This window comes from Tinamus guttatus, unplaced genomic scaffold (assembly GCF_059628265.1).
Source record: "Tinamus guttatus ecotype Peru unplaced genomic scaffold, ASM5962826v1 Tinamus_guttatus_pri_ptg001483l, whole genome shotgun sequence".
Taxonomy (NCBI): domain Eukaryota; kingdom Metazoa; phylum Chordata; class Aves; order Tinamiformes; family Tinamidae; genus Tinamus; species Tinamus guttatus.
In genome coordinates this window covers 14,145-41,079 of record NW_028290017.1, presented here as the reverse complement: position 1 = coordinate 41,079, position 26,935 = coordinate 14,145, and the positions used below count along the sequence as shown (strand labels likewise).

Genomic DNA, 26,935 nt, shown 5'->3' with positions numbered 1-26,935 from the left:
TATATGTGGGTCAGAGGGGTATATAAGGGTCTGGGGGGGTATATATGGGTCAGAGGGGTATATATGGGTCCAGGGGGGTATATGTGGGTCTGGGGGGGTATATGTGGGTCCAGGGGGTATATATGGGTCCAGGGGGTATATATGGGTTGGAGGAGTATATATGGGTCCAGGGGGGGTATATATGGGTCCAGGGTGTATATGTGGGTCCAGGGGGTATATATGGGTCCAGGGCGGATATATATGGGTCCAGCAGGTATATATGGGTCCAGGAGGTATATATATGGGTGTCAGGAGGGTATATATGGGTCCAGGGTGTATATGTGGGTCCAGGGGGTATATATGGGTCCAGGGGGCTTATATGTGGGTCAGGGGGTATATATGGGTCCGGGGGGTATATATGGGTCTAGCGGGTATATATGGTTGGAGGAGTATATATGGGTCCAGGGTGGGTATATGTGGGTCAGAGGGGATATATGTGGGTCAGAGGGGTATATAAGGGTCTGGGGGGTATATATGGGTCAGAGGGGTATATGTGGGTCCAGGGGGTATATATGGGTCCGGGGGGGGTATATATGGGCCGGGGGGGGGTATATGTGGGTCCGGGGGGTATATGTGGGTCCGGGGGGTATATATGGGTCAGAGGGGTATATGTGGGTCTGGGGGGGTATATGTGGGTCTGGGGGGTATATGTGGGTCTGTGGGGGTATATGTGGGTCTGGGGGGGTATATGTGGGTCTGGGGGGGGTATATGTGGGTCCGGGGGGTATATATGGGTCCGGGGGGTATATGTGGGTCTGGGGGGGTATATGTGGGTCCGGGGGGTATATATGGGTCCGGGGGGGTATATTGTGGGTCTGGGGGGGGTATATATGGGTCCGGGGGGTATATGTGGGTCAGGGGGGGTATATGTGGGTCCGGGGGGTATATGTGGGTCCGGGGGGGTATATGTGGGTCTGGGGGGGTATATGTGGGTCCGGGGGGGTATATGTGGGTCCGGGGGGTATATGTGGGTCATGGGGGGTATATGTGGGTCTGTGGGGGTATATGTGGGTCTGGGGGGGTATATGTGGGTCTGGGGGGGTATATGTGGGTCCGGGGGGTATATATGGGTCCGGGGGGGTATATGTGGGTCTGGGGGGGTATATATGGGTCCGGGGGGTATATGTGGGTCAGGGGGGTATATTGTGGGTCCGGGGGTATATTGGGTCCGGGGGGGTATATGTGGGTCTGGGGGGGTATATGTGGGTCTGGGGGGTATTTGTGGGTCCGGGGGGTATATATGGGTCCGGGGGGTATATGTGGGTCAGGGGGTATATGTGGGTCCGGGGGGTATATGTGGGTCCGGGGGGGTATATGTGGGTCTGGGGGGTATATGTGGGTCTGGGGGGTTATATGTGGGTCCGGGGGGTATATGTGGGTCAGGGGGGTATATGTGGGTCCGGGGGGTATATGTGGGTCTGGGGGGGTATATGTGGGTCCCGGGGGGTATATATGGGTCCAGGGGGTATATATGGGGTCCGGGGGGGTATATATGGGTCTAGCGGGTATATATGGGTTGGAGGAGTATATATGGGTCCGGGGGGGTATATATGGGTCCAGGGTGGGTATATGTGGGTCAGAGGGGATATATGTGGGTCAGAGGGGTATATAAGGGTCTGGGGGGGTATATGTGGGTCTGGGGGGGTATATGTGGGTCCAGGGGGTATATATGGGTCCAGGGGGTATATATGGGTTGGAGGAGTATATATGGGTCCGGGGGGGGTATATATGGGTCCAGGGGGGTATATATGGGTCCAGGGTGGGTGTATGTGGGTCAGAGGGGATATATGTGGGTCAGAGGGGTATATAAGGGTCTGTGGGGGTATATATGGGTCAGAGGGGTATATATGGGTCAGGGGGGTATATGTGGGTCCGGGGGGTATATGTGGGTCCGGGGGGTATATGTGGGTCCCGGTGCCCCCCCAGCCGTGTCCCCCTTCAGCGGCGCCACCACCGGGGGCCGGCGGCCGCATCCGGGACGGGCAGAGCACGGGACGGGGGGCCCTGGTGATCGCGGGCACCGCCGGGTACAGCTTCGGTAACCTGCGTGTGCCGGGTGAGCCAAAACACCCCAAAATACGCCAAAAACACCCCAAAATACCCTCAAAACACCCCAAAATACCCCTAAAATACCCCCAAATACCCCCAAGTACCCCCAAAATACCCCCAAATGCCCCCTAATACCCCCAAAATACCCCAAAATACCCCAAAAACACCCTAAAATACCCTCAAAACACCCCAAAATACCCCCAAATACCCCCAAATACCCCCAGTGCAGGGACGGGGGGCCCTGGTGATCGCGGGCACCGCCGGGTACAGCTTTGGAAACCTGCGCCTGCCGGGTGAGCCAAAACACCCCAAAATACACCAAAAACACCCCAAAATACCCCCAAAACACCCTAAAATACCCCAAAACACCCTAAAAATACCCCAAATACTCCCAAATACCCCCCAAATACCCCCATATACCCCCCAAATACCCCCAAATACCCCCCAAATACCCCCTAATACCCCCAGGTACCCCCAAAATACCTCCAAATACCCCCAGATACCCCCCAAATACCCTCAAATACCCCCAAAACACCCAAAATATCCCCAAGATACTGCCAAGATACCCCCAAAATACCCCCGAAACCCCCCAAAAGAACCCAAAATACCCACCTCAAATACCCCCAAAACACCCCAAAATACTACCCAAAAAACCCCAAAACCCCCAAATACCCCAAAATACCCCCCAAAATACCCCCAAATACCCCCCAAATACCCCCCAAATACCCCCAGTGCAGGGACGGGGGGCCCTGGTGATCGCGGGCACCGCCGGGTACGGCATCGGCAGCCTGCGCCTGTCGGGGTGAGCCCAAAATACCCCAAAAAACACCCCAAAATACCCCAAAACACCCTAAAATACCCCAAAAACACCCCATAATACCCCCAAATAGCCCCCCAAATACCCCAAATACCCCCAAATACCCCCCAAATACCCCCAAACACCCCAAATACCCCGAAAACACCCATAATACCCCCAAATAGCCCCCAAAATACCCCAAATACCCTCAAATACCCCAAGATACCCCCCAAATACCCCATATACCCCCAAATACCCGCAAGATACCCCCCAAATACCTCCGAAATACCTCCCCCAAATACCCCTGGGAACCCATGAATACCCCTAAATACCCCCCAAATACCCCCAAATATCCCTGGGAACCCCAAGTACCCCCAAATACCCTCCAAATATCCCTGGGAACCCCCAAATACCTCCCGAATACTCCCGAATACCCCCCCAAATACCGCCAGGAACTCCCAAATACCCGCAAAATACCCCCTGGCACCCCCAAATACCCCCAGGACTCCCCAAATACTCCTGGGACCACCTGATACACCACCAAGACCCCTGAATACACCCCAAATACTCCCTGGGACCCCCAAATCCCCCAGAACCCCCCGAATAATCCCTACGACCCCCAAATACTCCCAGATACCCCCAGATACCCCCAGGACCCCCAAAATACTCCCTGGGATCCGAGATACTCCCGAATACCCCTGGGACCCCCCAAATACCCCCTGGGAGTCCCAAATACCCCCAGGACCCCCCAAATCCCCTGGGACCCTCCCAGATCCCCCCAGGATCCCCCAAATCCCCCCAGGATCCCCCGAGACCCCCTGGGCCCCCAAATACCCCCTGGGACCCCCAAATACCCCCAGGTACCCCCCAAATACCCCTGGACACCCCAAATACTCCCGGGACCACCCCAAATCCCCCTGGGACCCCCCAGATCCCCTCCAGGATCCCCCAAATCCCCCCAGGATCCCCCGAGACCCCCTGGGCCCCCAAATACCCCCTGGGACCCCCAAATACCCCAGGACCCCCCAAATACCCCCTGGACACCCCAAATACTCCCGGGACCCCCCAAATCCCCCTGGGACCCCCCAGATCCCCCCAGGATCCCCAAATCCCCCCAGGATCCCCCGAGACCCCCTGGACACCCCAAATACTCCCGGGACCCTCAGATACCCCCAAATACCCCCTGGGACCCCCAGATACCCCCAGGACCCCCCAAATACCCCCTGGGACCCCAAATACCCCCAGGACACGCGAAATACTCCTGGGACCCCCAAATAACCCCTGGGACCCCCCCAAATACCCCCAGGACCCCCCAAATACCCCCTGGACACCCCAAATACTCCCGGGACCCTCAGATACCCCCAAATACCCCCTGGGACCCCCCAGATACCCCCAGGACACCCCAAATACCCCCAGAACAGCCCAAATACCCCCAGGACATCCCAAATACTCCTGGGACCCCCAGATACCCCCAAATACCCCCTGGACCCCCAAATACCCCCAGGACACCCCAAATACCCCCTGGGCCCCCAAATACCCCCTGAGACCCCCAGATACCCCCAAATACCCCCTGGGACCCCCAAATACCCCCAGGACCCCCCAAATACCCCCAGGACACGCGAATACTCCTGGGACCCCCAAATAACCCCTGGGACCCCCCAAATACCCCCAGGACACCCCAAATACTCCCAGGGCACCCCAAATACCCCCTGGGACCCCCAGATACCCCAAATACCCCCTGGGACCCCCAAATACCCCCAGGACACCCCAAATACTCCCGGAACCCTCAGATAACCCCAAATACCCCCTGGGACCCCCAAATACCCCCAGGACCCCCCAAATACCCCCTGGGACCCCAAATACCCCTGAGACCCCCAGATACCCCCAAATCCCCCCAGGCCCCCCCTTGTGACCCCCAAATGCCCCCCCAAATGGGGGTTGTTTGGGGGGCGGGGCCGAGGCATCCTGACCCCGCCCCCTTCCCCCCCCCCCCAGGCTACGAGCTGCCCTGGGAGGGGGAGGGGCAGCCCCACCCCCCCTCCTTCGCCCCCCCCTTGGCCGTGGCCATCGGGGCCAGCGACGGGGCCAGCGACTACGGGAACAAGTTCGGGGAGCCCCTGGTGGCCGGTGAGACCCTTGGGGACACTTGGGGACAGTTGGGGACATTTTGGGGACAGTCTGGGACAGTTTGGGACACTTGGGGACAGTTTGGGACAATTGGGGACAATTGGAGCCATCGGGGCCAGCGACTACGGGAACAAGTTCGGGGAGCCCCTGGTGGCCGGTGAGACCCTTGGGGACCCTTGGGGACACTTGGGGACAGTTGGGGACAGTTGGGGACAATTGGGGACTCCTGGGGATACCTGGGGCCATCGGGGCCAGCGACGGGGCCAGCGACTACGGGAACAAGTTCGGGGAGCCCCTGGTGGCCGGTGAGACCATTGGGGACCCTTGGGGACACTTGGGGACACTTGGGGACACTTGGGGACAATTGGAGCCATCGGGGCCCGCGTCTACGGGAACAAGTTCGGGGAGCCCCTGGTGGCCGGTGAGACCCTTGGGGACACTTGGGGACACTTGGGGACAGTTGGGGACACTTGGGGACAATTGGAGCCATCGGGGCCCGCGTCTACGGGAACAAGTTCGGGGAGCCCCTGGTGGCCGGTGAGACCCTTGGGGACACTTGGGGACACTTGGGGACACTTGGGGACAGTTGGGGACAGTTGGGGACAGATGGGGACACTTGGGGACACTTGGGGACAATTGGAGCCATCGGGGCCCGCGACTACGGGAACAAGTTCGGGGAGCCCCTGGTGGCCGGTGAGACCCTTGGGGACACCTGGGGACAGTTGGGGACACTTGGGGACAGTTGGGGACAGATGGGGACAGATGGGGACAATTGGGGACAGTTGGGGACAGTTGGGGACAATTGGGGACACCAGGGACCTTTGGGGACTCCTGGGGACACCCAGGGACACTGGGGGACAGCCTGGGACAGTTGGGGACAGTTGGGGACACCTGGGGATACCTGGGGACATCGGGGCCAGCGACTACAGGAACAAGTTCGGGGAGCCCCTGGTGGCCGGTGAGACCCTTGGGGACAGTTGGGGACAGTTGGGGACAGTTGGGGACAGATGGGGACAGATGGGGACAATTGGGGACACTTGGGGACAATTGGGGACAATTGGGGACACTTGGGGACAGCTGGGGACAATTGGGGACACCAGGGACCTTTGGGGACTCCTGGGGACACCCAGGGACACTGGGGGACAGCCTGGGACAGTTGGGGACAGTTGGGGACACCTGGGGACTCCTGGGGCCATCGGGGCCAGCGACGGGGCCAGCGACTACAGGAACAAGTTCGGGGAGCCCCTGGTGGCCGGTGAGACCCTTGGGGACACTTGGGGACAGTTGGGGACAGTTGGGGACACTTGGGGACAGTTGGGGACTCCTGGGGCCATCGGGGCCAGCGACTACGGGAACAAGTTTGGGGAGCCCCTGGTGGCCGGTGAGACCGTTGGGGACACTTGGGGACACCTGGGGACAGTTGGGGACACTTGGGGACAGTCTGGGACAGTTTGGGACACTTGGGGACAATTGGGGACAATTGGAGCCATCGGGGCCAGCGTCTACGGGAACAAGTTCGGGGAGCCCCTGGTGGCCGGTGAGACCCTTGGGGACACCTGGGGACAGTTGGGGACAATTGGGGACAATTGGGGACAGCCTGGGACAGTTGGGGACACCTGGGGCCTTTGGGGACAGTTGGGGACAGTTGCGGACATTTGGAGATAATTGGGGAGTGCTGGGTACACTTGGGGACACTTGGGGACCCCTGGGGACACCTAGGGACCCTGGGGACAGCTGGGGACACCCGGGGACACCCGGGGACTGCTGGGGACTCCTGGGGGACAGTTGGGGACACCGGGGGACAGCCTGGGACACTTGGGGACAGCTGGGGACAGTTGGGGACAGTCTGGGACACCTGGGGACAGTTGGGGACACCTGGGGACAGTTGGGGACTCCTGGGGACAGCTGGGGACACCAGGGGACAGTTGGGGACAGCCTGGGACAGCTGGGGACACTTGGGGATACCTAGGGACACCCAGGGACAGCTGGGGACACCTGAGGACAGTTGGGGACACTTGGGGACACCTAGGGACTGCTGGGGACTCCTGGGGGACAGTTGGGGACACCGAGGAACAGCCTGGGGACAGCCTGGGACACTTGGGGACAGCTGGGGACAGTTGGGGACACTTGGGGGACATCCCGGGGGGTGGCGGGTGGTCCCGCGGGTGATACGGGGATGTCCCCAGGGCCCTCGGTGGCCCCTTGGTGACACTTGGGGACGTCCCCAAGGCCCTTGGTGGCCCCTTGGTGGCCCTCGGTGGCCCCTGGTGACACTTGGGGACGTCCCCAGTGTCATCAGGGCCCTTGGTGGCCCTTGGTGGCCCTTGGTGATACTTGGGGACATCCCCAGGCCCCTTGGTGGCCCTCGGTGGTCCCTTGGTGACACTTGGGGACCTCCCCAGTGACATTGGGGCCCTCGGTGGCCCCTTGGTGGCCCCTCAGTGGCCCCTTGGTGGCCCTTGGTGCCACTTGGGGACGTCCCCAGGGTCATCAGGGCCCTTGGTGGCCCCTTAGTGGCCCCTTGGTGGCCCTCGGTGGCCCTTGGTGCCACTTGGGGACGTCCCCAAGGCCCTTGGTGGCCCCTTGGTGGCCCCTCGGTGGTCCTTGGTGACACTTGGGGACGTCCCCAGTGACATTGGGGCCCTTGGTGGCCCTCGGTGGCCCCTGGTGACACTTGGGGACGTCCCCAGTGACATTGGGGCCCTTGGTGGCCCCTTGGTGGCCCTTGGTGACCCGGGGACGTCCCCAGGCCCCTTGGTGGCCCCTTGGTGGCCCTCGGTGGCGCTTGGTGACACTTGGGAACGTCCCCAGGGTCATCAGGGCCCTTGGTGGCCCCTTAGTGGCCCCTTGGTGGCCCTTGGTGGTCCCTTGGTGACCTGGGGATGTCCCCAGGGCCCTCGGTGGCCCCTCGGTGGCCCCTTGGTGGCCCCTTGGTGGCCCCTGGTGGCCCCTCGGTGGCCCCTTGGTGACACTTGGGGACGTCCCCAGGCCCCTTGGTGGCCCCTTGGTGGCCCTCGGTGGTGCTTGGTGCCACTTGGGGACGTCCCCAGGGTCATCAGGGCCCTGGGTGGCCCTCAGTGGCCCCTTGGTGGCCCTTGGTGCCACTTGGGGACGTCCCCAGGCCCCTTGGTGGCCCTTGGTGACACTTGGGGATGTCCCCAGGGTCATCAGGGCCCTTGGTGGCCCCTTAGTGGCCCCTTGGTGGCCCTCGGTGGCCCCTGGTGACACTTGGGGACGTCCCCATGGCCCTTGGTGGCCCTTGGTGACACTTGGGGACGTCCCCAAGGCCCTTGGTGGCCCCTTGGTGGCCCTCGGTGGCCCTTGGTGCCACTTGGGGACGTCCCCAGGGTCATCAGGGCCCTTGGTGGCCCCTTAGTGGCCCCTTGGTGGCCCTTGGTGGTCCCTTGGTGACCTGGGGATGTCCCCAGGGCCCTCGGTGGCCCCTCGGTGGCCCCTTGGTGGCCCCTTGGTGGCCCCTGGTGGCCCCTTGGTGGCCCCTTGGTGCCACTTGGGGACGTCCCCAGGCCCCTTGGTGGCCCCTTGGTGGCCCTCGGTGGTGCTTGGTGCCACTTGGGGACGTCCCCAGGGTCATCAGGGCCCTTGGTGGCCCCTTGGTGGCCCTTGGTGGCCCTTGGTGCCACTTGGGGACGTCCCCAGTGACATAGGGGCCCTTGGTAACCCCTTGGTGGCCCTTGGTGGCCCCTTGGTGGCCCCTCGGTGGCCCTTGGTGCCACTTGGGGACGTCCCCAGGGTCATCAGGGCCCTTGGTGGCCCCTTAGTGGCCCCTTGGTGGCCCTCGGTGGCCCTTGGTGACACTTGGGGACGTCCCCAGTGACATTGGGGCCCTTGGTGGCCCCTTGGTGGCCCTTGGTGACCCGGGGACGTCCCCAGGCCCCTTGGTGGCCCCTTGGTGGCCCCTTGGTGACACTTGGGGACGTCCCCAGTGACATTGGGGCCCTTGGTGGCCCCTTGGTGGCCCCTTGGTGACACTTGGGGACGTCCCCAGGCCCCTTGGTGGCCCCTTGGTGGCCCCTTGGTGACACTTGGGGACGTCCCCAGTGACATTGGGGCCCTTGGTGGCCCCTTGGTGGCCCTTGGTGACCCGGGGACGTCCCCAGGCCCCTTGGTGGCCCCTTGGTGGCCCTCGGTGGTGCTTGGTGACACTTGGGGACGTCCCCAGGGTCATCAGGGCCCCTTGGTGGCCCCTTAGTGGCCCCTTGGTGGCCCTTGGTGGTCCCTTGGTGACCTGGGGATGTCCCCAGGGCCCTCGGTGGCCCCTTGGTGGCCCCTTAGTGGCCCCTTGGTGGCCCCTGGTGGCCCCTCGGTGGCCCCTTGGTGACACTTGGGGACGTCCCCAGGCCCCTTGGTGGCCCCTTGGTGGCCCTCGGTGGTGCTTGGTGCCACTTGGGGACGTCCCCAGGGTCATCAGGGCCCTGGGTGGCCCTTGGTGGCCCTTGGTGGCCCCTTGGTGCCACTTGGGGACGTCCCCAGGGTCATCAGGGCCCTTGGTGACACTTGAGGACGTCCCCAAGGCCCTTGGTGGCCCTCGGTGGCCCCTTGGTGCCACTTGGGGACGTCCCCAAGGCCCTTGGTGGCCCTTGGTGGCCCCTTGGTGACACTTGGGGACGTCCCCAGGTCCCTTGGTGGCCCTCGGTGGCCCCTTGGTGCCACTTGGGAATGTCCCCAGGCCCCTCGGTGGCCCTTGGTGACACTTGGGGACGTCCCCAGGCCCCTTGGTGGCCCCTTGGTGGCCCCTTGGTGACACTTGGGGACGTCCCCAGTGACATTGGGGCCCTGGGTGACCCCTTGGTGGCCCCTTGGTGGCCCTTGGTGGTGCTTGGTGCCACTTGGGGACGTCCCCAGGGTCATCAGGGCCCTGGGTGGCCCTTGGTGGCCCTCGGTGGCCCCTTGGTGCCACTTGGGAATGTCCCCAGGCCCCTTGGTGGCCCTCGGTGACACTTGGGGACGTCCCCAGGCCCTTTGGTGGCCCTCGGTGGCCCCTTGGTGACACTTGGGGATGTCCCCAGGCCCCTTGGTGGCCCTCGGTGGCCCCTTGGTGCCACTTGGGGATGTCCCCAAGGCCCTTGGTGGCCCTTGGTGGCTCCTTGGTGACACTTGGGGACGTCCCCAGGGTCATCAGGGCCCTTGGTGACACTTGAGGACGTCCCCAAGGCCCTTGGTGGCCCTCGGTGGCCCCTTGGTGCCACTTGGAGACGTCCCCAGGCCCCTTGGTGGCCCTTGGTGGCCCCTTGGTGCCACTTGGGGACGTCCCCAAGGCCCTTGGTGGCCCTTGGTGGCCCCTTGGTGCCACTTGGGGACGTCCCCAGGGTCATCAGGGCCCTTGGTGACACTTGAGGACGTCCCCAAGGCCCTTGGTGGCCCTCGGTGGCCCCTTGGTGCCACTTGGAGACGTCCCCAGGCCCCTTGGTGGCCCTTGGTGGCCCCTTGGTGCCACTTGGGGACGTCCCCAGGGTCATCAGGGCCCTTGGTGACACTTGAGGACGTCCCCAAGGCCCTTGGTGGCCCTCGGTGGCCCCTTGGTGCCACTTGGAGACGTCCCCAAGGCCCTCGGTGGCCCCTGGTGACACTTGGGGATGTCCCCAAGGCCCTTGGTGGCCCTCGGTGGCCCCTTGGTGCCACTTGGGAATGTCCCCAGGCCCCTCGGTGGCCCTTGGTGACACTTGGGGACGTCCCCAGGCCCCTTGGTGGCCCCTTGGTGGCCCTCGGTGGCCCCTGGTGACACTTGGGGACGTCCCCATGGCCCTTGGTGGCCCTTGGTGACACTTGGGGACGTCCCCAAGGCCCTTGGTGGCCCCTTGGTGGCCCTCGGTGGCCCCTTGGTGCCACTTGGGAATGTCCCCAGGCCCCTTGGTGGCCCTCGGTGACACTTGGGGACGTCCCCAGGCCCTTTGGTGGCCCTCGGTGGCCCCTTGGTGACACTTGGGGATGTCCCCAGGCCCCTTGGTGGCCCTCGGTGGCTCCTTGGTGACACTTGGGGACGTCCCCAGTGACATTGGGGCCCTTGGTGGCCTCTTGGTGGCCCTTGGTGACCCGGGGACGTCCCCAGGCCCCTTGGTGGCCCCTTGGTGGCCCTCGGTGGCCCCTGGTGACACTTGGGGACGTCCCCATGGCCCTTGGTGGCCCTTGGTGACACTTGGGGACGTCCCCAAGGCCCTTGGTGGCCCTTGGTGGCTCCTTGGTGACACTTGGGGACGTCCCCAGTGACATTGGGGCCCTTGGTGGCCCCTTGGTGGCCCTTGGTGACCCGGGGACGTCCCCAGGCCCCTTGGTGGCCCCTTGGTGGCCCTCGGTGGCCCCTGGTGACACTTGGGGACGTCTCCATGGCCCTTGGTGGCCCTTGGTGACACTTGGGGACGTCCCCAGGTCCCTTGGTGGCCCTCGGTGGCCCCTTGGTGCCACTTGGGGATGTCCCCAGGCCCCTCGGTGGCCCTTGGTGACCCCTTGGTGCCACTTGGGGATGTCCCCAGGCCCCTTGGTGGCCCTCGGTGACACTTGGGGATGTCCCCAGTGACATTGGGGCCCTTGGTGGCCCTTGGTGGCCCCTTGGTGACACTTGGGGACGTCCCCAAGGCCCTTGGTGGCCCTTGGTGGCTCCTTGGTGACACTTGGGGACGTCCCCAGGCCCCTTGGTGGCCCTCAGCGGCCCTTGGTGACACTTGGGGACGTCCCCAAGGCCCTTGGTGGCCCTTGGTGGCCCCTTGGTGACACCTGGGGACGTCCCCAAGGCCCTCAGTGGCCCCTTCGTGGCCCTTGGTGTCCCCGTGGTGACACTTGGGGACGTCCCCAGGCCCCTTGGTGGCCCCTTGGTGGCCCCTTGGTGCCACTTGGGGATGTCCCCAAGGCCCTTGGTGGCCCTTGGTGGCCCTTGGTGACACTTGGGGACGTCCCCAGGCTTCGCGCGCTCCTTCGGGCAGGTCCTGCCCGGCGGCCACCGCCGCGAGTGGCTCAAACCCGTCATGTTCAGCGGTGGCATCGGGGCCATCGAGGACGGCCACGTGCGCAAGGAGCCACCGCGGCCGGGTGAGGGGACGGGGACACCCGCGACACCCCAAATACCCCTTTTTTAACCCCAAATCCCCCCATTTTACCCCCAAATCCCACTTTTTTACCCCCAAATACCCCCTTTTACCCCAAAATCCCCCTTTTTTACCCCCAAATTCCCCTTTGTTACCCCCAAATTCCCCTTTTCTATGCCCCAAATCCCCCTTTTTACCCCCAAATTCCCCCATGTCCCCAATGTCCCCATTGTCCCCAATGTCCCCAATGTCCCCATTGTCCCCATGTCCCCAACGTCCCCAATATCCCCATTGTCCCCCATGTCCCCATTGTCCTCAATACCCCCCATGTCCCCAATGTCCCCCATGTCCCCAATGTCCCCATTGTCCCCATTGCCCCCAATATCCCCCATTGTCCCCCATGTCCCCCATGTCCCCATTGTCCCCAATATCCCCCATGTCCCCAATGTCCCCCATGTCCCCAATGTCCCCATTGTCCCCATTGCCCCCAATCCATGTCCCCATTGTCCCCAATATCCCCCATGTCCCCATTCTCCCCATTCTCCCCATTGTCCCTGATATCCCCAATATCCCCCATTGTCCCCATTGTCCCCATTGTCCCCATTGTCCCCCATGTCCCCATTGTCCCCATTGTCCCCATTCTCCCCATTCTCCCCATTCTCCCCATTGTCCCCATTCTCCCCAATGTCCCCATTGTCCCCATTGTCCCCATTGTCCCCCATTGTCCCCATTGTCCCATTGTCCCCATTCTCCCCAATGTCCCCATTGTCCCCATTGTCCCCATTGTCCCCAGGGATGCTGGTGGTCAAGCTGGGGGGTCCCGTTTACCGCATCGGCGTGGGGGGGGGCGCCGCCTCCTCCATCCAGGTAAATGGGGGGGGGGGGTGACACCCTTGGGTGCCCTGGGGACACTTTGTCCCTTGTCCCTTTGTCCCTTGTCCCTTTGTCCCTTGTCCCCTCACCCTGTTTGGGGGGGGATTTTGGGGCGGGGGGTTGTTGTCCCCATAATGTCCCCTCATTAGGTGGCATTGCCCCCCCCGCCCCACCCTGCGGTGTCCCCACATTGTCCCCACAGTGTCCCCATGTCCCCATGTCCCCATGTCCTGATGTCCCCACACTGTCCCCATGTCCCCATGCTGTTCCATGTCCCCTCGGTGTCCCCATGTCCCCACACTGTCCCATGTCCCCACAGTGTCCCCATGTCCCCATATTGTCCCATGTCCCCATGTCCCCTCAATGTCCCCATGTCCCCACGCTGTCCCATGTCCCCACACTGTCCCTTGTCCCCAGGTTCAAGGGGACAACGAGGCCGAGCGGGACCTGGAGGCCCCTCAATGCCCCCATGTCCCCACACTGTCCCCATGTCCCCATGCTGTCCTCATGTCCCCATGTCCCCACACTGTCCCATGTCCCCACATTGTCCCATGTCCCCACGCTGTCCCCATGTCCCCACGCTGTCTCCATGTCCCCAGGTGCAAGGGGACAACGAGGCCGAGCGGGACCTGGGGGCCCCTCTATGTCCCCATGTCCCCACACTGTCCCCATGTCCCCATGTCCTGATGTCCCCACACTGTCCCCATGTCCCCACGCTGTCCCATGTCCCCATGTCCCCATATTGTCCCATGTCCCCATGTCCCCACAGTGTCCCCATGTCCCCACGCTGTCCCATGTCCCCATATTGTCCCATGTCCCCTCAGTGCCCCCATGTCCCCACACTGTCCCCATGTCCCCACACTGTCCCCATGTCCCCATATTGTCCCATGTCCTGATGTCCCCACGCTGTCCCCATGTCCCCACGCTGTCCCATGTCCCCATGTCCCCATATTGTCCCATGTCCCCATGTCCCCACAGTGTCCCCATGTCCCCACACTGTCCCATGTCCCCATGTCCCCACAGTGTCCCCAAGTCCCCACGCTGTCCCATGTCCCCATGTCCCCATATTGTCCCATGTCCCCACACTGTCCCATGTCCCCACAGTGTCCCCATGTCCCCATATTGTCCCATGTCCCCATGTCCCCACACTGTTCCCATGTCCCCACGCTGTCCCCATGTCCTCACGCTGTCCCATGTCCCCATATTGTCCCATGTCCCCATGTCCCCACACTGTCCCCATGTCCCCACATTGTCCCATGTCCCCACGCTGTCCCCATGTCCCCACGCTGTCCCCATGTCCCCAGGTTCAAGGGGACAACGAGGCCAAGCGGGACCTGGGGGCCCCTCAATGTCCCCATGTCCCCACAGTGTCCCCATGTCCCCACACTGTCCCCATGTCCCCACACTGTCCCTTGTCCCCAGGTGCAAGGGGACAACGAGGCCGAGCGGGACCTGGAGGCCCCTCAATGTCCCCATGTCCCCACAGTGTCCCCATGTCCCCACACTGTCCCATGTCCCCATGTCCCCTCAGTGCCCCCATGTCCCCGCGCTGTCCCCATGTCCCCACACTGTCCCCATGTCCCCATAGTGCCCCCATGTCCCCACACTGTCCCCATGTCCCCATATTGTCCCATGTCCCCATGTCCCCACGCTGTCCCCATGTCCCCACACTGTCCCCACACTGTCCCCATGTCCCCACGCTGTCCCCATGTCCCCATGTCCCCGTGTCCTGATGTCCCCTCAATGTCCCCATGTCCCCACGCTGTCCCATGTCCCCACACTGTCCCTTGTCCCCAGGTTCAAGGGGACAACGAAGCCGAGCGGGACCTGGAGGCCCCTCAATCTCCCCATGTCCCCACAGTGTCCCCATGTCCCCACACTGTCCCTTGTCCCCAGGTTCAAGGGGACAACGAGGCCGAGCGGGACATGGGGGCCGCTCAATGTCCCCATGTCCCCACAGTGTCCCCATGTCCCCATATTGTCCTATGTCCCCATGTCCCCACACTGTCTCCATGTCCCCATATTGTCCCATGTCCCCATGTCCCCACGCTGTCCCATGTCCCCACGCTGTCCCCATGTCCTGATGTCCCCTCAATGTCCCCATGTCCCCACGCTGTCCCATGTCCCCATGTCCCCATATTGTCCCATGTCCCCATGTTCCCACAGTGTCCCCATGTCCCCACACTGTCCCCATGTCCCCATATTGTCCCATGTCTCCATATTGTCCCATGTCCCCATGTCCCCACGCTGTCCCATGTCCCCACACTGTCCCTTGTCCCCAGGTTCAAGGGGACAACGAGGCCGAGCGGGACCTGGAGGCCCCTCAATCTCCCCATGTCCCCACAGTGTCCCCATGTCCCCACACTGTCCCATGTCCCCATGTCCCCTCCATGTCCCCATGTCCCCACGCTGTCCCTTGTCCCCACGCTGTCCCCATGTCCCCAGGTTCAAGGGGACAACGAGGCCGAGCGGGACCTGGGGGCCGTTCAACGGGGGGACCCCGAGATGGAGCAGAAGCTGAACCGGGTGCTGAGGGGCTGCGTGGAGAGCGGGGCCACCAACCCCGTGAGCAGCATCCACGACCAGGGCGCCGGCGGCAACGGTGGGGACATAGGGGACATTGGGGACAATGGGGACAATGGGGACATGGGGGTCATCGGGGACATTGGGGTCATTGGGGACATCAGGGGCATTGGGGTCATTGGGGACATTGGGGACATTGGGGGCATTGGGGACATGGGGGTCATTGGGGACATCGGGGGCATTGGGGTCATTGGGGACATTGGGGACATTGGGGACATGGGGGTCATTGGGGACATCGGGGGCATTGGGGTCATTGGGGGCATTAGGGACATGGGGGGTATTGGGGACATGGGACATGGGGGACACCAAGGATGAGGCCAACCCCGTGAGCAGCATCCAGGACCAGGGCGCCGGCGGCAACGGTGGGGACATGGGGACATTGGGGACATTGGGGACAATGGGGACAATGGGGACATTGGGGGCATTGGGGTCATTGGGGACAATGGGGACATTGGGGGCATTGGGGACATTGGGGGCATTGGGGACAATGGGGACATTGGGGATATTGGGGACAATGGGGACATTGGGGACATTGGGGACATTGGGGGCATTGGGGACAATGGGGACATTGGGGGTATTGGGGATATTGGGGACAATGGGGACATTGGGGTCATTGGGGACATTGGGGGCATTGGGGGCATTGGGGACATGGGGGTCATTGGGGACATGGGGGGCATTGGGGTCATTGGGGGCATTAGGGACATGGGGAGTATTGGGGACATGGGACATGGGGGACACCAAGGATGAGGCCAACCCCGTGAGCAGCATCCACGACCAGGGCGCCGGTGGCAACAGTGGGGACAATGGGGACAATGGGGACATTGGGGACAATGGGGACATTGGGGACAATGGGGGCATTGGGGGCATTGGGGTCATTGGGGACAATGGGGACATTGGGGGCATTGGGGACATGGGGGTCATTGGGGACAATGGGGACATTGGGGACATTGGGGACATTGGGGGCATTGGGGGCATTGGGGACATGGGGGTCATTGGGGACATCGGGGGCATTGGGGTCATTGGGGGCATTAGGGACATGGGGGGTATTGGGGACATGGGACATGGGGGACACCAAGGATGAGGCCAACCCCGTGAGCAGCATCCAGGACCAGGGCGCCAGCGGCAACGGTGGGGACATGGGGACATGGGGGACATGGGGGTCATTGGGGTCATTGGGGGTATTGGGATCACTGGGGGCATTGGGGACATTGGGGACAATGGGGACATTGGGGACATTGGGGATATTGGGGACAATGGGAACAATGGGGACATTGGGGACATTGGGGACATTGGGGGTATTGGGGATATTAGGGACAATGGGGACAATGGGGACATTGGGGATATTGGGGACATTGGGGATATTGGGGACAATGGGGACATGGGAGTCATCAGGGACATTGGGGGTATTGGGGACATGGGACATGGGGGACACCAAGGATGAGGCCAACCCCGTGAGCAGCATCCACGACCAGGGCGCCGGCGGCAACGGTGGGGACATGGGGACAATGGGGACATGGGGGTCATTGGGGGTATTGGGATCATTGGGGGCATTGGGGACATGGGGGTCATTGGGGTCATTGGGGATCATTGGGGACATTAGGGACATGGGGGTCATTGGGGGTATTGGGGACATCAGGGACATTGGGGTCATTGGGGTCATTGGGGACATGGGGGTCATCAGGGACATTGGGGACACTGGGGACATGGGGACATCGGAGACATTGGGGTCATTGAGGTCATCGGGGACATGGGGACATTGGGGTCATTGGGGGTATTGGGGACATCGGGGACATGGGGGACATTGGGGCATTGCGGACATTGGAGTCATTGGGGAGTTCAGGGACATTGGGGACATTGGAGGTATTGGGGACATGGGACATGGGGGACACCAAGGATGAGGCCAACCCCGTGAGCAGCATCCAGGACCAGGGCGCCGGCGGCAACGGTGGGGACATTGGGACAATGGGGACATGGGGGACATGAGGGTCATTGGGGTCATTGGGGTATTGGGATCATTGGGGACATCGGGGGCATTGGGGACATGGGGGTCATTGGGGTCATTGGGGGTATTGGGATCATTGGGGACATCGGGGGCATTGGGGACATGGGGGTCATTGGGGGTCATTGGGGACATTAGGGACATGGGGGTCATTGGGGATATTGGGGTCATCAGGGACATTGGGGTCATTGGGGACATGGGGGACATCGGAGACACTGGGGTCATTGAGGTCATCGGGGACATTGGGGTCATTGGGGGTATTGGGGACATCGGGGACATGGGGGACATCGGGGACACTGTGGACATTGGAGTCATTGGGGAGTTCAGGGACATTGGGGACATTGGAGGTATTGGGGACATGGGACATGGGGGACACCAAGGATGAGGCCAACCCCATGTGCAGCATCCAGGACCAGGGCGCTGGTGGCAACAGTGGGGACAATGGGGACATCGGGGACATGGGGGACACAGGGGAGATGGGGGACACTGGGGACACTGGGGACATGGGACACCCAGGGGCCCTGGAGGAATATTGGGGATATTGGGGACATGGGGACACCCATGGGGCCACCAAGAGGACGTGGTGCCACCAAGAGGGCATGGGGCCACCAAGAGGACATTAGGACACCCATGGGGACATCCGGGGGGGGGGGGGGACACCCAAGGGACCTGGTCAATGGGAGGGGGTGGCGATATGGGGTGTCCCCACGGTGTCCCCAATGTCCCCGTGTCCCCAGGCAACGTCCTGAAGGAGATCAGCGAGCCGGCCGGGGCCGTCATCTACGCCAGCCGCTTCAGGTACCGGCACCCATGGGTGCCCCCGGGTGGCCCCTTGACCTTGGAGCACCCTTGGGTGCCCTTGAGCACCCATGAGTCCCCTTGACTCCAGATGCCCCCTTGGCCATGGAGCACCCTTGGGTGCCCTTGACCCAAGGTGGCCCCTTGACCTTGGAGCACCCTTGGGTGCCCTTGACCCAAGGTGACCCCTTGACCTTGGAGCACCCTTGGGTGTCCTTGAGCACCCATGAGTCCCCTTGACTCCAGATGGCCCTTGACCTTGGAGCACCCTTGGGTGCTGTGACCCACTGCCCCATGGAGCCCCATGGGTGCTGTCTCCCTCATTAGATCCCCATGGGTGATGTCCCCATCACTGGGGCACCCTTGGGTGATGTCCCATCATTGGGGCACCCATGGGTGCTGCCCCCTTATTGGATCCCCCATGGGTGCTCACCCCCCAATGGAGCCCCCATAGATGATGTCCCCATGGGTGCTGACCCCCCAGTGGAGCCCCATAGATAATGCCCCCATAGATGATGTCCCCATCACCGGGACACCCTTGGGTGCCCTCCCCTCACCGGAGCACCCATGGGTGCTGTCAACCCAATGGATGATGACCCCATCATTGGGGCACCCATGGGTGCTCTCATCCAATGGAGCCTCATGGATGATGTCCCCGTTATTGGGGCACCCTTGGGTGCTGTCCCCCCAATGGGGCACCCTTGGGTGCCCTCCCCTCTTCGGGACACCCATAGATGATGTCCCCATAGATGATGTCCGCATCACTGGGGCACCCATAGACGATGTCCCCATCACGGGGACACCCTTGGGTGCCCTCCCCTCACCAGGGCACCCATGGGTGCTGCCCCTTCATTGGATCCCCATGGGTGCTGACCCCCAATGGAGCCCCCATAGATGATGTCCCCATCACTGGGACACCCTTGGTGCCCTCCCCTCACCGGAGCACCCATGGGTGGCTGTCAACCCAATGGATGATGACCCCATCATTGGGGCACCCATGGGTGCTCTCATCCCAATGGAGCCCCCATGGATGATGTCCCGTTATTGGGGGCACCCTTGGGTGCCCTCCCCTCACCGGAGCACCCATGGGTGCTGACCCCCCAATGGAGCCCCCATGGATGATGTCCCCATGGGTGCTGACCCCCAGTGGAGCCCCCATAGATGATGTCCCCATTATGGGGGCACCCTTGGGTGCTGTCCCCGCAATGGGGCACCCTTGGGTGCCCTCCCCTCACCGGAGCACCCATGGGTGCTGTCACCCCAATGGAGCCCCCATAGATGATGTCCCCATGGGTGCTGACCCCCCAGTGGAGCCCCCATAGATGATGTCCCCATAGATGATGTCCCCATCACTGGGCACCCATAGATGATGTCCCCGTATTGGGGGCACCCTTGGGTGCCATCCCCTCATCGGGACACCCATCAGATGATGTCCCCAGCACTGGATCCCCCATGGGTGCTGACCCCCCAATGGAGCCCCCATAGATGATGTCCCTGTTATTGGGGGCACCCTGGGTGCCCTCCCCTCACCGGAGCACCCATGGGTGCTCTCACCCCAATGGAGCCCCCATAGATGATGTCCCCATGGGTGCTGACCCCCCAGTGGAGCCCCCATAGATGATGTCCCCATAGATGATGTCCCCATCATGGGAGCACCCATAGATGATGTCCCCATTATTGGGGGCACCCTTGGGTGCCCTCCCCTCACCGGAGCACCCATGGGTGCTGACCCCCCAATGGAGCCCCCATGGATGATGTCCCCGGTTATTGGGGGCACCCTTGGGTGCCCTCCCCTCACCAGAGCACCCATGGGTGCTGACCTCCCAATGGAGCCCCCATAGATGATGTCCCCATAGATGATGCCCCCATCACTGGGGCACCCATAGATGATGTCCCCGTTATTGGGGGCACCCTTGGGTGCCCTCCCCTCACCAGGGCACCCATGGGTGCTGCCCCTTCATTGGATCCCCCATGGGTGCTGATCCCCCAATAGAGCCCCCATAGATGATGTCCCCATCACTGGGGCACCCATAGATGATGTCCCCATCATGGGGGCACCATGGGTGCTGTCCCCCAATGGAGCCCCCATAGATGATGTCACCATCACTGGGGCACCCATAGATGATGTCCCCATCACGGGGGCACCCTTGGGTGCCCTCCCCTCACCAGGGCACCCATGGGTGCTGCCCCTTCATTGGATCCCCCATGGGTGCTGACCCCCCAATGGAGCCCCCATAGATGATGTCCCCATCACTGGGACACCCTTGGGTGCCCTCCCCTCACCGGAGCACCCATGGGTGCTGTCAACCCAATGGATGATGACCCATCATTGGGGCACCCATGGGTGCTCTCATCCCAATGGAACCCCATGGATGATGTCCCCGTTATTGGGGGCACCCTTGGGTGCCCTCCCCTCACCGGAGCACCCATGGGTGCTGTCAACCCAATGGATGATGACCCCATCATTGGGGCACCCATGGGTGCTCTCATCCCAATGGAACCCCCATGGATGATGTCCCCGTTATTGGGGGCAACCCTTGGGTGCTGTCCCCGCAACGGGGCACCCTTGGTGCCCTCCCCTCACCGGAGCACCCATGGGTGCTGTCACCCCAATGGAGCCCCCATAGATGATGTCCCCATGGGTGCTGACCCCCCAGTGGAGCCCCCATAGATGATGTCCCCATAGATGATGTCCCCATCATGGGAGCACCCATAGATGATGTCCCCGTTATTGGGGGCACCCTTGGGTGCCCTCCCTCACCGGAGCACCCATGGGTGCCGCCCCCCCCAGCTGGGTGACCCCACCCTGAGCCTCCTGGAGATCTGGGGGCCGAGTACCAGGAGTCCAACGCGCTGCTGGTGGCCCCGGCCCGGCTGTCCCCGCTGCGGCGCCTGGCCCGGCGCGAGCGATGTCCCTCTGCGTCGTGGGACCAGTCACCGGCGACGGGAGGGTAGGGGACAAGGGGGGACATGGGGGACATGGGGGGGACGTGGGGGATGTGGGGACATGGGGGGACATGGGGGGATATAGGGGGACATGGGGACATGGGGGATATGGGGACATGGAGGGACATGGGGGGACTTGGGGGATGTGGGGACATGGAGGGACATGGGGACATGGGGGGACATGGGGGGACTTGGGGGACATGGGGGATGTGAGGGGATATGGGGACATGGGGGGACATGGGGACATGGGGGATATGGGGACATGGGGGGACATGGGGACGTGGGGACATGGGGGACATGGGATATAGGGGGACATGGGGACATGGGGGATATGGGGACATGGAGGGACATGGGGGGATATGGGGACATGGGGGACGTGGGGACATGGGGGATATGGAAGGACATGGGGACATGGGGGACGCGGGGGACATGGGGGATATGGGGGGATATGGGGGGATGGGGGATGTGGGGGGATATGGGGACATGGGGGGACAAGGGGACATGGGGGACATGGGGGGACATGGGGGCACAGGGGGGATATGGGGACATGGGGGGACATGAGGGGACATGGGGGGACTTGGGGCACATGGGGGATATGGGGGGATATGGGGACATGGAGGGACATGGGGGGATATGGGGACATGGGGGGACATTGGGGGACGTGGGGACATGGGGGATATGGGGGACATGGGGACATGGGGGACGTGGGACATGGGGGACATGGGGGATGTGGGGACATGGGGGACGTGGGGACATGGGGGGACATGGGGGGACTTGGGGGACATGGGGACATGGGGGATGTGGGGACATGGGGGGACATGGGGGGGACATGGGGGACATGGGGACATGGGGGATGTGGGGACATGGGGGGATATGGGGGGACTTGGGGGATGTGGGGACATGGAGGGACATGGGGACATGGGGGACGTGGGACATGGGGGGACATGGGGGGACTTGGGGCATATGGGGGATATGGGGACATGGGGATGTGAGGGGATATGGGGACATGGGGGGACATCTGGGGACATGGGGAACATGGGGGGACATGGGGGCACATGGGGGATGTGGGACATGGGGGGACATGGGGGATATGGGGCACAGGGGGGATATGGGGGGATATGGGGGATATGGGGACACGGGGGGACAAGGGGACATGGGGGGACATGGGGGCACAGGGGGGATGTGGGGACATGGGGGGACATGGGGGATATGGGGCACAGGGGGGATATGGGGACATAGGGGACATGGGGACATAGGGGATATGGGGACATGGGGGGACATGGGGACATGGGGGACGTGGGGACAATGGGGGGACATGGGGGACTTGGGGCACATGGGGCATATGGGGGGATATGGGGACATGGGGGATGTGAGGGGATATGGGGACATGGGGGACATCTGGGGAAATGGGGAACATGGGGGGACATGGGGGATATGGGGACATGGGGGGACATGGGGAACATGGGGGGACATGGGGGACATGGGGACATGGGGGGACATGGGGGGATATAGGGGGATATGGGACATGGGGGGATATAGGGGACATGGGGGACATGGGGGATGTGGGAATATGGGGGACATGGGGGGACAAGGGGACATGGAGGGGACATGGGGGATATGGAGGGACGTGGGGATGTGGGGACATGGAGAGACAGAGGGGACATGGGGGACATTGGAGGGACATGGGACATGGAGGGACATGGGGGACTTGGGGCACATGGGGGATATGGGGGGACATGGGGGGATATGGGGGGATATGGGGACATGGGGGTCACATGGGGGATGTGGGGACATGGGGGGACATTGGGGACATGGGGGGATATGGGGACACTAAGGGGACATGGGGGACATGGGGACATGGAGGGACATGGGGGATGTGGGGACATGGGGGACATGGGGGGACATTGGAGGGACATGGGGGAGTATGGGGTGATATGGGGATATGGGGGACGTTGGGGACCTGGAGGGACATGGGGACATTGGGGACATGGGGACATGAGGACATTGGGGACCTGGATGGACATGGGGACATGGATGGACATGGGGACATGGGGGACCTGGAGGGACATGGGGATGTTGGGGACACTGGGGACATTGGGGACCTGGATGGACATGGGGACATGGGGGACCTGGAGGGACATGGGGACATTGGGGACATTGGGGACATTGGGGACATGGGGCCCCGCGTGTCCCCGCAGATCGTCTTCGTGGACGACCTGGCGTCCCCCGTGCCCGAGGGGGGGTCCCACGAGGGGCTCCCCACCCCCGTGGACCTGGAGCTCGAGTGGGTGCTGGGCAAGATGCCCCGCAAGGTGACACGGGGCACCCATGGGTGCTGGGGGGGGGGGGACATCAGAGGGGACCCCCCTGTGGGGACAGGGACCCCCCAATGGGGACAGGGACCCTCCAATGGGGATGGGGACCCCCCAATGGGATCAGGGACCCCCCAATGGGGACAGGGACCCCCCATTGGGGACAAGGACCCCCCAATGGGGACGGGGACCCTCCAATGGGGACGGGGACCCCCCATTGGGGACAGGGACCTCCCATTGGGGACAGGGACCCCCCAATGGGGACAGGGACCCCCCATTGGGGACAGGGACCTCCCATTGGGGACAAGGACCCCCCAATGGGGACGGGGACCCTCCAATGGGGACGGGGACCCCCCATTGGGGACAGGGACCCCCCCAATGGGATCAGGGACCCCCCTGTGGGGACAGGGACCCCCCAATGGGGATGGGGACCCTCCAATGGGGACAGGGACCCCCCAATGGGGACGAGGACCCTCCAATGGGGACGGGGACCCCCCTGTGGGGACAGAGACCCCCCATTGGGGACATTGACCCCCCATTGGGGACAGGGACCCTCCAATGGGGACGGGGACCCCCCAATGGGATCAGGGACCCCCCTGTGGGGACAGGGACCCCCCATTGGGGATGGGGACCCCCCAATGGGGACAGAAACCCCCCAATGGGGACAAGGACCCCCCATTGGGGACAGGGAACTCTCATTGGGGACAGGGACCCCCCAATGGGGACGGGGACCCCCCCATTGGGGACAGAGACCCCCCCAATGAGGACAGGGACCCCCCTGTGGGGACAGGGACCCCCCTGTGGGGACGGGGACCCTCCAATGGGGATGGGGACCCCCCATTGGGGACAGGGACCCCCCAATGGGGACGGGGACCCTCCAATGGGGACGGGGACCCCCATTGGGGACAGGGACCTCCCAATGGGGACAGGGACCCCCCAATGGGGATGGGGACCCCCCTGTGGGGACAGGGACCCCCCATTGGGGACAGGGAACTCCCATTGGGGACGGGGACCCCACAATGGGGACAGAAACCCCCCAATGGGGACAAGGATCCCCCATTGGGGACAGGGACCATCCAATGGGGACGGGGACCCCCCTGTGGGGACAGGGACCTCCCAATGGGGACAGGGACCCCCCAATGGGGACAAGGACCCCCCATTGGGGACAGGGACCCTCCAATGGGGACGGGGACCCCCCTGTGGGGACAGGGACCCCCCAATGGGGACAGGGACCCTCCAATGGGGACAGAGACCCCCCATTGGGGACAGGGACCCCCCAATGGGGACAGGGACCCCCCCATTGGGGACAGGGACCTCCCATTGGGGACAGGGACCCTCCAATGGGGACAGGGACCCCCCAATGGGGACAGAGACCCCCCAATGGGGACAGGGACCCTCCAATGGGGACGGGGACCCCCCAATGGGATCAGGGACCCCCCTGTGGGGACAGAGACCCCCCACTGGGGACAGGGACCCCCCAATGGGGACAGGGACACCCCAATGGGGACGGGGACCCCCCAATGGGGACAGGGACCCTCCAATGGGGACAAGGACCCCCCAATGGGGACAGGGACCCCCCAATGGGGACAGGGACCCCCCTGTGGGGACAGGGACCTCCCAATGGGGACAGGGACCCTCCAATGGGGACAGGGACCCCCCAATGGGGACAAGGACCCCCCATTGGGGACAGGGACCCCCCAATGGGGACGGGGACCCCCCAATGGGGACAGGGACCCCCCCAATGGGGACAGAGACCCCCCAATGGGGACAAGGACCCCCCAATGGGGACAGGGACCCTCCAATGGGGACAGGGACCCTCCAATGGGGACGGGGACTCCCTGTGGGGACAGGGACCCCCCATTGGGGACAGGGACCCTCCAGTGGGGACAGGGACCCTCCAATGGGGACAGGGACCCCCCAATGGGATCAGGGACCCTCCAATGGGGCCGGGTCCCCCCTGTGGGGACAGAGACCCCCCATTGGGGACAGGGACCCCCCATTGAGGACAGAGACCCCCCAATGGGGACAGGGACCCTCCAATGGGGACGGGGACCCCCCATTGGGGACAGGGACCCCCCAATGGGGACAGGGACCCCCCTGTGGGGACGGGGACCCTCCAATGGGGACAGGGACCCCCCATTGGGGACAGGGACCCCCCAATGGGGACAGGGAACTCCCATTGGGGACGGGGACCCCACAATGGGGACAGAAACCCCCCAATGGGGACAAGGATCCCCCATTGGGGACAGGGACCATCCAATGGGGACGGGGACCCCCCTGTGGGGACAGGGACCTCCCATTGGGGACAGGGACCTCCCAATGGGGACAGGGACCCTCCAGGGGGGACAGGGACCCCCTGTGGGGACAGGGACCCTCCAATGGGGACGGGGACCCTCCAATGGGGACAGGGACCCCCCCAATGGGGACAGGGACCTCCCATTGGGGACAGGGACCCCCCTGTGGGGACGGGGACCCTCCAATGGGGACAGGGACCCCCCTGTGGGGACAGGGACCCCCCATTGGGGACAGGGACCCTCCAATGGGGACGGGGACCCCCCATTGGGGACAGGGACCCCTTGGTGGGAGGAGGGACCCCCCTCTGGTGACATCAGGTTTGGGGAGGGGACCTTGGGGGCCACCCTTGGGTGACAACAGGGCCCCCCCCATCCGTTTGGGGACCCCAAGGGACATTTGGGGACCCACCAATAGGGCGACCTCCGGGCTCCCAGAACCGCCGTTTATGGGGACACCCCAATTTTGGGGACACCCCAGTTTTGGGGACGCCCCCACCCATGGGTGCCCCCCGCACGTTCCTGCCACTCTAGGGTGCCCCAACCTTGGGGACCTTCAGTTGTGGCCACCTTGGGTCCCCCGTGTTCTCCAAGACCCCAAGTTTGGGTGTCCCGTTGGGCCACCCCATGGGTGCCCCCACCAGCACCCATGGGTGCTGACCCTTGGGTGCCCCCCAGAAGTTCTGGGGTGTCCCAAACATGGGGGGACCTTGAGTTCTGGCCACTTTGAGTCCCCAATACCCCAAACTTGGGTGTCGTCTTGTCCCGTTGGGCCACCCCATGGGTGCCCCCCTCCAGCACCCATGGGTGCTCACCCTTGGGTGTCCCCCAGGGGTTCATGATTGTCTAGGGACCTCTATATTTGGGGTCTAGAGGCCACCTTGGGTCCCCAATACCCCAAACTTGGGTGTCGTCTTGTCCCGTTGGGCCACCCCATGGGTGCCCCCATGAGCACCCATGGGTGCTCACCCTTGGGTGCCCCCACCCCAGAAGTTCTAAGGTGTCCCAAACATGGGGGGACCTTGAGTTCTGGCCACCTTGTGTCCCCCATGTTCTCCAAGACCCCAAACTTGGGTGTCGTCTTG

At 63.4% G+C, this 26,935-nt stretch overlaps 1 protein-coding gene across 1 annotated transcript in view; it reads left to right on the top strand.

The window, feature by feature from the left end:
• Positions 1 to 1,965: 1,965 nt before the first annotated feature.
• The window catches only part of LOC148590308 (phosphoribosylformylglycinamidine synthase-like), a gene marked incomplete at both ends in the record, with an annotated part of 35,710 nt that continues 10,740 nt past the window's right edge, over positions 1,966 to 26,935 (top strand). Inside the window, 11 exon segments of the mRNA XM_088539203.1 lie at positions 1,966 to 1,994; positions 1,996 to 2,095; positions 4,880 to 5,011; positions 11,924 to 12,052; positions 12,842 to 12,915; positions 15,367 to 15,523; positions 18,241 to 18,301; positions 21,068 to 21,129; positions 21,132 to 21,215; positions 21,218 to 21,252; positions 23,446 to 23,559. Of these exon segments, the coding sequence (XP_088395329.1) occupies positions 1,966 to 1,994; positions 1,996 to 2,095; positions 4,880 to 5,011; positions 11,924 to 12,052; positions 12,842 to 12,915; positions 15,367 to 15,523; positions 18,241 to 18,301; positions 21,068 to 21,129; positions 21,132 to 21,215; positions 21,218 to 21,252; positions 23,446 to 23,559 (977 nt within the window).